Genomic DNA, 12049 nt, shown 5'->3' with positions numbered 1-12049 from the left:
GATGTGCGCACTCACCACAAACCTTACTCTCGGTCCCCAATATACGAAGGGGCCTTCGTTTGTTTATGATGAGTCATATCTACACTCATCGAATATTGGTAACATTTCATTTATAAATTTCACTTTTTGAAAATTATTTTAGTTTAAAATATATTCTATAGTGAAATACAACTAAAATTTTAACTACAAATCAAGTAATATTATGAATTAAATCTGTTTCTATTTTAACGCAAATTTAATTTATATTTTACACAAATTCTATTGTTATTAGACAGGTTAGTCATCAAACGAATACGTTTATAATTAATAGTTTGAGGTTTACGTTTTGGCGGTGCGAATTACTTCATCTTTTACATTACGCAATCAAACGTAATCGAACGTAACTAAACTCTTCCTTCTTGTTTCAACGAGTGCCTATTATTCAACCGTTTAGTTTTTAATGTTCCACGCTAAAATCTATTGTATCTATTGTTTACGTAGTAGTGTAGTATGGTGTTGGAATAATTAAAATTTGCATTTTACAGCGATTTAACCATTGATCTGTGCTGATCTGTGAATGTTTGTAGTTAATTTTCTGCGCGCAGTTTTCGTTTTAATGGCTACACGCGCAGCGCAAATTAAGAGTTTTGCGTAAGTGTGAATGTCAAGAAAAATACTGTGTTTTACGGGTTTTGCGAATGAGTTTTTGATGAGATCTGAGACCACACATCACGCGTGGGCGTTCAGGATATTTACGTGTTTAATTCGATTAATTCTCGTAGACGCACGCGAATGCCATCAACATTTAATTCAATTTAAAAGAAATACATCAAAAATATATATTGCGTGTAGGAATTTGTGAGGAATTTGTTTTTATCGGTTGATTTGTAGAAAATGTGTAGGTGTATTAACTTAGCATCAATTTCCAGTAGAAAAAAATATTTTCAGCTTATTTTTTGAAGAAATTAGCATGGAAATTTAAAATTTTTTGTTGGGATTTGAATTTTCTAGACAACAAATAATTTTTTTTTCAAAAACTCATTGAAACAAAAAGAACTTTTTATTAAAATTTGAAAATTGACTTTGAAATTGTATTTCACTGCCTAGCCATGAAATACAGTTGATTAACTTTATCTGGTTCTGTTTTATTTCATAACTAGCTTTAGGCCGCGACTTCGTTCCGGTAGTGATGAATAAAAATGTAATTCGTTTTTATTCTCTTGTTCAAGACATAGTAGGTATGTGTCAATTCTATCAATAAGATTCTCAATTTTATTTGAAAGAAATTAATTATATAAAGAATTGCTAATAATGCACTTCAGCGCGCCATCTCGGATTCAACTATTTAACTATAACTATGATTGAATCTCAATGCCAACTTTTATTCTATAGAAAAGGGCTGTCTTTAGGGTTTTCTCGGAAATTATTCGATTTTTTCTCGTTATTAAAACCACTCTTCGACTTTAACAAACATTTCAAAAAAAGAATTGGCCAAATTGGTTTAGGCATTGATGAGTTATGCGCTTACCAACAGATTTTGCGATTCATTTTTTTATTATAGATTATATGTAATTTTGATAATTTTTACGTCAAACCACGTTTTATTCTACGTTTTTTACTTTTCTACACATTTAACCCTATGACTAAATTGTTTATCATTTTTCTTAGAATTCCTGGATTAGTAAACACTCTACTATTCTTATCTTTCATATTTTGCCCAATTTTAAATTAATTCTTAATACTTTTCAAGTAGTATATTTTTATGTTAAATTTTGTCACCCACAACTTAAATTCTACATCACTCCGGATTTAATTCCAAGATAAAATCTATCATAATATTATGCAAATTATAAATACAAAATCACACACCAGTCAACTCGAGATTAGATCAAATTTACGAGTTTGACATTCATAATAACATTCATAATATCTTTATACCTCCATATGTTAAACATTTTATTTATTTGTTTATTTACTAGCAATATTAATTTAATCCACAATAAATTACGGATGATTGCCGAAACGAGTAGCATTTCCGGCATTTATAAACTTTATTTATTTGCCACGCTGTCTGCTTGTTTATTTATTTACTTATTAGCAATAATCTTAATTTGCATCCATCGTCATGATGAAATGCTACATCGCAATTCCACGTGCAATTCAATGCATTGCATTAGTCATCGTCACAACAAATATTCTAATTGGATTTTAATTCGCTGGGAATTTGTATATTGTAACATTTGAATGTGATAATTTCCCGCCCGCATCAAAACTACATTATACGAATATGTTTTATATTTGCCTGTGGCATTAATTTGTGTTTTTGTTGTTTTTCTCGAACGGCACATGTCGGATTCAGATTTCGTTAATGTATTCCAATTCCGCATTATTTCGAAAAGTCGGGGGTGGAGATTGTGGACGCACCCACGATTCGTCCATAAACAAAAGCAGGCTGGTTGTGAATGTGTGTGTGTGTGGAGTTACGTGATTTTGACGAATATTACGTCGCGCGGCGAGTTCAAGTTCATTTATTACTAACTATGTATTCTTTTATGAAGGTATGATTGGTATGTGCTGGTAGGTATTGCTAAAGTAGCACTATTTGTTTGCTATAATAGCCGTTTCGCCTGGGTGCCCGGTTAACTGGCGATGAATATTAATTACATATGTCTAAAGATATCGCGTTGTAGATTAACATCTTGAATAAATATTATACGAAATTAGATTGGTATTAATTATATCGCTATTATGAATGAATAATCGAATGAGAATGAATGAATTTCAAATAAAGAATTTGAAAAAAAGATTTTTTAATTGTATAAATTGGATTGGAAAAAATATTTAAATCCGTAATATAAAAATGAATTGCAAAATATGTTGGTAAGCGCATAATTCAACAACGCGAAGACCAATTTGGCCAATTCTTTTTTTTAATGTTCGTTAAAGTCCAAGGATGGTTTTTATGGCGAGAAAAAATCGAATAATTGCCGGGAAAACCCTAAAGACAGTCCTTTTCTATAGGATAAAAGTTGGCATTGAGATTCAATCATAGTTATAGTTAAATAGTTGAATCAGAGATGGCGCGCTAAAGTGAATTATTAGCAATTCCTTATATAATTAATTTCTTTAAAATAAAATTGCGAATCTTATTGATAGAATTGACACATACCATGTCTAGAAGAAGAGAGTAAAAACGAATTACATTTTTATTAAATACTATTGGGACAAAGTCGCGGGCAGAAGCTAGTTTATATATAAATCAAATAATACTCATATTTTACTCGACTTAAATACTATACGTTATTCACTTATTAGTTTTCCGGGAATTTTCGTAATTTTTTTCAAAAAGATCATCTTAAACTTACCATTTACTAAACTTAATTCAATTTTGATATTAAACGAATTTTCAAAATCAATGCATTTTTTAATTAGGCCTCCGATTATACCTATATATTTTATAGATATAGAGATATTGCATCATACTTTTTAATTTGAGACTTTCAAATGAAATTTTTAATTAATTAATGATATTTGCAGTAAAAATGATGATAAAATCTTAGATTAATAAAGTACAGTATTCGATTTATACATTAAATGATATTTTATTCCGTATTTCCGCGGCAATATAAACAAATAACCCACAACGCTGTGATTAATAACCCACATTATGAACTATAAAACTTCTAAAAACTTTCGCTAACCTCAAATTGATCGTGTAATTTTTGCACGTGCGGTTTTCCTACGAGTGGGACAAACGAGGTAATATAACGGTAATATCTACTGGTTTATAGCACCGTGCACATAAAATAAGCTATTATTTGCGATGACGTCATTTGCGGATTGAACTATAAATGTTCAAACGACATTAATTTTGAAATTATTAACGGCAATAATTTTTAAGTTGTAAAATTCATTATATCTTTTAAGCTACAAAAGATATAGTAATTGTTTTTGTTTTACTGAATAGAGTTAAACAAACAATATAATATTACCTACACCAAACAAATCTCAACATTGAAATTTAACCGTAATTTAAACAAAAACGATGATTCAGACATGCTAATTTCAAATCTAAACCGAAACTCGAAAAAAATCGCATTCAAACTAAACCGTAAGCAATCCTACTCAATATTTACCTACTCCACAACCATTCATTTAATTTCATTGCGATTCTCGATTTATTCCAATGTTTGAATCTCGAATCTTATATTAAATCCCCTTCCACTTCGTTACCTCTCACATACTCATGCCTAGAGTCACATTAATTAAATTGAATGCGATTTAAAGCACACTTGAATGGGTTGGATATAGATATAGATGTAACAATGTTGTTGGATGTGTGTTTTAAGACGGGTGGGTCGTATTCAGTATTGGTAATGGCACCTAATGGATTATTTGCCTTTGGCTGCGGGTAACCGGGTACATTAACCACTACTCTGCGCGCACGCCATTCAAAAGTGTCGCGGCTGCAAAACGTGCAACATCGTGCAAAATTTATTTATTATATTTTCATCATTTTTATTATAACACAATTTAATTTTGCACGTGATAATAATGTGAGCAAGAATCAAAATTCAAAGAAAAATAAATTAAATTATTTTTTAATTGAAGAAAAAAAATCAACACCAGGATTAATAAAAGGATTATTTTTGCATCAAGTTATTATTTTTGAGTTTCTATGCCGTCTGTTTCGTTTGCGGATTTAGACAAAGCAAATATGAGTTACCATCACGGTGAGTAATATTTTTAAATTAATTTTTTCGGGTTTAAAAATTAAATTTTATTAAATTTTGCATTTAAATAGCATTTTTACTGCCTAGACAATAAATTAATTTTAAAATTATTAGTTTTAAGCATAAAAAACACTAAATTAATATTAAATTTGATAAATAATAGCTGATTACATAAAATATACGATTTAAAAATGATTCTAAAACAATTAGAACACGCCTATTGTTGGCTTCACAGTAATTCACCGTAATTATCTACGTATATGTAGCCTCAATTAGTGTCGAATCATTAGTTTCAATTTTACTCCTCATTGTTTGATTACACACAAACATACACACACTGGAATGGTTTCAGGACATTAAAGATTAGGCAATCATTCGTAATTGACCAAGAAACAAAACAAAACAATTGAATTATATTTGTATTTTCTATTCATTGCACACATCTGAAATTAGTGAGTTTTGATAATTACGAGGATATATATTATCATTAACATATTCCAGCGGGCATTCCCTTTGTTTAATTCAATTTCGCAATTGTGCAATACCGCCTGGCGCCGATGTTAATAACATACGAGTAAATTCAATTACGCACACACTGTGCGTTTGCGTGTGCAACTTACAACTTACAACATGCCGATATAATTGAAGTTTTATGTCTCCTAGGTCGGCGCGCACGCAAATTCTTACATGTTTATCACATGTTTCGCATTATATTTGCGTTGAAATTATGAAAATGCGCCGATGCAGTGTGAGCGGACGTGATTTATTGTGATGTTAAAATGTTTATGCGAATGGAACATTCACTGGAGGTAAACAAATGTTTAAAATGGTAGGTTTATTGTTTTCGATTGAGTTAAATATGGCGCCGCGTTAATAACACACTTTGGTAGCTGATAATTTTCGTAATGTAGTTTTTGTATTGTTGATTGTTGAAGGCGGCGTGTGGATTTGAATTTGAATTAAATGCGTTTGCGGGTAAATACACACACATCGCTTGGGTTACGTAAGAATTATTAGCGAACGAAGGTTAAATGTGTTAGATTTTCCAGTAATTACCTACACAACACATTTATACATACGTCAGGTATTGTAGAGGACAATTATACAGGATAATGAAGAGAAAGAACCGTAAAACTTTTAAAAATGAATTTTTTTCTTTAGTTTATGTATTTTTTGATATTTGTAGTTATTTTGTTCTTCCTATGTGTTCGTTCCACTCGATTTTGCGTCTTTTGCACCATTGTGTTATGTCTTCTATGTTGTTGCACGCTCTTCTGATATTTGTAGTTATTTTGTTATTCGCGATAAAAACAAATGCAATAAATCGAAAATCACAAAAATCTTTAGGTTGGCCAATGCTTTGAGTTGCAGTATAAGTATCGAACATATAATTTTACTAATAAAATATTTATTTCTTGAAAAGTTATTTTTTTACTTAATTTTTGATTTATTTACGCTTTTTATTAATTTATTTAAAATTTCAACTCATTAACGCCGAGATAAATTTAAAATGACCGCTGCCCGCCCATCAGCCATTAATCTAAATTTATTATTATTACAAAATTTCGTTTCTGCATGCGAAGGTTGTGTTGCTATCGGCATTATACGTATTTTGTCTTATTTTTATACTTTTCTATCCGTTTATGAAATTCAACCGATAAATCATGTCAGATCGTCCGTCCCTCTAGAACCGCTTGTTTTTTGCGTCTCTATTTGATTTGCATAACACTCGAATGACACAAAATACAAGTTGAGAAGTTGATTGGTTGTGTTTCCAAGCGTCGATGATGTTATAAATTATAGCACAATTAGCCGGACACGTTTTACATTTTTCACGGCGTAGATTTGCTAGAAAATGATTTATTTGCATAACAATTCCACGAAGAAATGTAATTAATTACGTAGGTATTTAGTAGAAATTTATTATTTAATTATCTTGAATTTATTTTATTTTAATCTTTTATTTCAATGTTAAACGTGTTAAGTTTCAATTTTCAATGTTAACACAATGTTACTTCATGAGAACTCGAAATGAGTGACTATATTTTTATTTTTTATTTTTATAATGCGTGGACATTCCCAGAATTGTTTGAATTTTGAATTTAAAATACACGCAGTTGTTTCGATTTAGTTTAGACTGGTTTTGCTGATTCGTTCAAAGTAAAGTCATTGAAATTACTCTGCGCTACACCTTTCGGAATGCATAATGTTTGAAATGTTATAATGACCTATTTTTTATAAGACACGTTCGCGAATGTTTTCAATTATAATTTTAAAATTCAACTGAATTGAGAACTGAGTTGAGAATGACACAGAGTGACACTTCTCATTCAAGAAACACAAACACGCACCTGTCGAATTTAAATCGTGTTTGTGTGGGCTGTCAAATTGTCAACGACCAAAATTGAAACATACAAACATGAATGGAGTATAAATTGAATTAATTATTAGTTTATTTGAAATAGAGCTAAAAATAATTTAATATGGTGTTTGAATTTTATTTTTTATTCTTGTTTTCGTAAGCTTTTATGCTGAAAATACTTATTTTTAATTCTTATTTCTTCAAAAATAACTTTGACATTGACCTTCTCTTATAATTCAATTGTGGAAATTAAGTCAATATGAAGATACGTTGTTATATTGTATATTTAGTGCGTAAAATTGCCATTTTAGACACGCTAATTTACAAATTTTGCAAATGTGTATTGTTTTAGCACAAATGGTACCATGGTCGATCATTATTTGCCATATAAAACTCTTTTATGAGAATTTTTGTTATATAAAAACGTTTTAAAAGTATATTTATGCACTAGCGCGTCAAAGTACAACTTTATACACTAATAGAACTCAACCAAAGTTTTTATTTTCTAAAATAATCATATGTTAGTAAAATGTACGCAATATTATTTTTTAAAATTTCTGAATTTTGTTAATTGATGATTTTTATTTTCGATTTATGATTGATTGATGTGTGTCATGGACACAATTGCGAAAAAACCTGTCGCCAAATTTTCACCATCCTCACTTGAAGCACACATCTTGAATACAATATTAATTAATAACATCTCGTCGATAAACGTGTTTCGCAATTGGCAACACACACAGCTGGGGGTATTTTTTGTGTACCGTATTTGTCTGAGCCTGAGCAAAACTTATGCGCATATATAGCGAAAACATGTGCTCGAACAACTCGACGACATATTAATTAATTAATAAACACAAAAAAATTAAAGAAAGATTGCTCTAAAAGGCATCTTAATGCTTGATTGAGTGCTCGGGACGTGTGGAAAGTTGCGGACGCCATTTTCAGACATTCAGACCTTCTATCTTCCAGCGATTGATTGTGGAAGTATGCAGATTATCGTGTCAAGGAAACACTAGTTTGGAAAAACGATATGATACAGAAACAAAAGACGCTGAATGAAAAATGACTCAATTTGTAGTCACAATTATCGAGACAGATCGAAATGTAATTTATGCATTCGGTTTTATTATAAAGTTAATTTAATAAACGAATAAATAGAACGCATGACATCACACTTGGGCGGCACCGTACGACTACACGAAGTGAACTCATGACATTGATGATTATAGGTTATGTGTTTACAATAATAATAAATATAATAAACTATAATAAATTGATCGTTGCGTAGTTTTTAATAAAAATAAATTTTTATTTATTTATGCAAAATCTGTTACAATTCGGTTCTATCGCAATTTTATTTTAAAGAAATTAATTATATAAAGAATTGCTAATAATGCACTTCAGCACGCCATCTCGGATTCAACTATTTAACTATAACTACGATTGAATCTCAATGCCAACTTTTATCCTATTGAAAAGGGCTGTCTTTAGGGTTTTCCCGGCAATTATTCGAATTTTTCTCGTCGTAAAAACCATCCTTGGACTTTAACAAACATTTTAAAAAAAGAATTGGCCAAATAGGTCTAGCCGTTGTTGAGTTATGCGCATACCAACAGATTTTGCGATTCATTTTTATATTATAGATTTAAAATTCACATCGCGAAATTATGACTTGCATGCAAAAATAAATATTGTTCACTTGTGTTAATTGAATGCGCAGTGCAATAAATAAACATACTGCTCTCAAGGAGTTTTGGAAAGTCCTCAGGTGCGAATTGAATTGAAGATGTAAATATGCGAAATTTCATTAACATCATTAACACCTACGTATTTTTACATTTTTGGGATTTAATAAAAAAAATAAATAAAAATAGGTTAGTATTATTTTATTTAGGAAATGAAACAGTTTGAATAAATTTAATTTTAAATTTCTCCCGATGCAAATATGGCGAAAGAAAGTTGTGCAAATTAGTCGTACGCCCAGTTGAAATCACAAATTGCTTTTAACTTGACATTAGCATTGAAATAAAAAACCAAAAGTTAATTAATTAATAAATATTGATCTTCTGTAAATGAAACCTTGACCGATGAGTATTATTATTGAAAACTTAACTCGATAAAATCATACAGCATAAAGTTTACATTTTATATTTTATTGTTTGCATTCAATAAACGTGTACGAGTACAAGTATTTTGCTTGTGATATTTGCTTGGCGTGATGGTTTTGCATTATACTGCACGCCCACGTGGGATTAGGATGATATTTGTTTATATCTGTGTGCGTGTTTGTGAAGTCCACCCACGCAGAGTGGAAATATTGTGACGTGATGTGGATGCTGGCCGGAGAGCGGACGCGGACAAGGTTTGAATGTCAAACGCAAACAACAAATATAAATTCAATCATTGCATTAATATCTATATTATTTATGAATCATTTGATTGATGCTTAATTATTTCAAAGTCTGGACAATAAAATGCTATTTAAATGATTATTGTAGTTAAATTTGATAGGAATTAAAAAAAAATGTTTGTTTGGTTGCTTATATTTGATCGATAATGATTTATTTCAACGTCTAGACAGTAAAATGCTATTTAAATGCTTATTTAAGTTAAATTTGTTATGAATTTTTAAAAAATGTTTGTTTGGTTGCCTATATTATGAGCTATTTAAATTGCATGCAGAAATGTCCTCTTCCTACGATTATGTACGCCGCGCATCCGACGATCTCAACCGATATAAACTCTCAGGTACAGTACAGCATTTCATTTTTTTAAATTTCCAAATATATGTTTCTTTTTGAAATTTGTGAAATAATTGGTGCTTTGTTGGTCTCCACAACATTTGTTTTGCATGTGTCTCTCTGAATAAATCACACCTTTCGCACTTCTGTGTATGGATCATAATAGATCTAATCGAAATGGACGAATTCGAAGAGGATTTCTTTGGAAATCGCCTGCACAATTACTCGTCCACGCTGCCGAAAACGCTGAAGACGTTCAACTCGTCCTTTGACAATGCGTACAATACTTTTAAGAATTACAAATCGCCATTTGAAAGTAAGTGTTTTGTTGTTCAACAAAAAAAAAAAAAGATAAAATTAAAAGATAGAATGAAAACACGTTTACACTTACATGATATTTAGTTTTTTTTACATTTCTACACTTGTAATTGCATTGTATTAGATCGGACATGTTTTATTCGGGACCTCTTTGAAGATGTAGACTTTTTCGGCAATCCGATTATCAGCTATCCGCCGAGGCGTTCTAGTTTACGCAGGGATCGTAAGTGGAAAATGAAAATAAAAATCATGCGTTGAACATGGTTAGGAAGCTTTAAAATCCCATTTTCTTGATTTGTTCAAAGCTTTTCAGTTTAAATTTTAGGGAAATTTTATTTGCTTTAAATTGGCTTTCAATAAAAAAAATAGCAAAAAAATATTTAACCTATAAAAATTGCTTTCGAAGTAAAAAATTTTTTTTTGCAAATAATTTAATTTTATTTTTTTCAAATTTTGCAAATAATGAATTACATTTTTATTACCCCCTGACATATAAAATTCTGTACATACAACTCTGTCCACTCGCTGCAACTTCTAGAATTTTAATACAATACATGCCACAACAACATAAACAAACAAAACCATTTCAGTAATACGCTTAATCACTATCTGAATACATCAGGAAATAATTGTGTTTGTTCTCTCTGCGCTCTGTTCCCCGATGCGTAGATAGTCCAGATTATTTCAAGGACGATCCTTTCAAGGATTACACGAGTAGCAGTTACAGCAGCTACAGCAAACCCCCCAAGGGCTTTTCACGCGAACGCTCCAACTCCAGGGAGAGATCACGTGAGCGCTCTCCATCTTTACGACGCACGTCTCGTAAGTCAAAATAATCAAAAACTGACTTAAAACATAAAATAAGTAATGTTAAGTAAAGTTAAGTAAAGATTAACTTTTGAATAAGTTGTAAATATCTAAAATGAACACCCGAATTCCCCAGTCTTGCTAATACTCGTATATCGTAAAATAAAATGGCGCAACGACATCGACATCGAAAATGCTTGGTGGCGCACCTTGACATAATAAATTCAAACATATGCGGTGTTGGAAGTAACTTCGATTTGTTGACAATGTTTACATGAATTGCTGGCATACTATTATACAGGGTGTAACAATAACTTTCATAATATTTTACTTTAAAAATTATTTTTTATTTAAATTACTCTAATATTTATTATTATGAAATAATTTTAAGTATATTATCATTCCTATCGATGATTTTCGCATTTCATATTTATGCTCCTTACACGTGAAATTGCTCTCGTGTTACTAATGCGCGCGACATTCGAAGTTTGCGGATATTTGCATGACGTTTTGTCTCGCTCATCAGCGTCCAGTCGACGGATAATGACTAAGAACAAGAACTGCGTTGAGTTGCGCGACAAATTAGTTTTACGTTGACTGCATCGTGCTAGGTACACATTCACCTATTCACAACAAATTTTTCACTTTTTATCATTTATTGCATCTTGTGTGCATTGTGGTGTCTTTCTGTTTTTTATTTTCTGTGTGTGTTTGGCTGATTGACTAGTTTTGCTTTCTGTTGTTTGAGTGGGTAGCACGGGCTTTTCATCCTCAATGGACGCCCTTTGGGACTTACATCCGCGCGCCGGCTAAGCGAGGCCGGTCTCAGCAGATATTCAGGTATAGTCAAAATCACAAAAATCAAAATTACATTTTTCACTATTTATTTATAAAAAATCATATTTGGCGTGTTTTTATGTTTTGTTTTTCTAGGAAATAAAATATGTTTTTTTTATATATATAAATATTAAAATATTAAATTTATTGAATAACAACACGGTTAACCGAAGACACAAACAGTTTCATCATTGAGATGGCGTGTGTTTGTGGGCGGGACTGAAACCCGGCCAGATTGCATATATTGGCGAAGCAGAAGTTTGCTCCGA

General features: G+C 31.0%; 1 protein-coding gene across 1 annotated transcript; it reads left to right on the top strand.

Annotated features, from left to right (window-relative positions):
• The first annotated feature begins 4232 nt into the window (after positions 1 to 4232).
• LOC135801712 (uncharacterized) lies at positions 4233 to 11756 on the top strand. Its single transcript, XM_065315214.1, has 6 exons — positions 4233 to 4712; positions 9760 to 9825; positions 9985 to 10134; positions 10261 to 10359; positions 10806 to 10958; positions 11692 to 11756. Exons 1-6 carry the CDS (start codon positions 4658 to 4660, stop codon positions 11754 to 11756), a joined length of 588 nt encoding a protein of 195 aa, XP_065171286.1. The 5' UTR covers positions 4233 to 4657.
• Positions 11757 to 12049: the final 293 nt, after the last annotated feature.

Source organism: Atheta coriaria, unplaced genomic scaffold, assembly GCF_025399875.1.
Source record: "Atheta coriaria isolate IRGN ID8LTWV9N9 unplaced genomic scaffold, Caltech_Dcor_3.1 hic_scaffold_12_pilon, whole genome shotgun sequence".
NCBI classification, from domain to species: Eukaryota; Metazoa; Arthropoda; class Insecta; order Coleoptera; family Staphylinidae; genus Dalotia; species Dalotia coriaria.
This window is presented reverse-complemented; position numbering and strand designations above follow the sequence as displayed.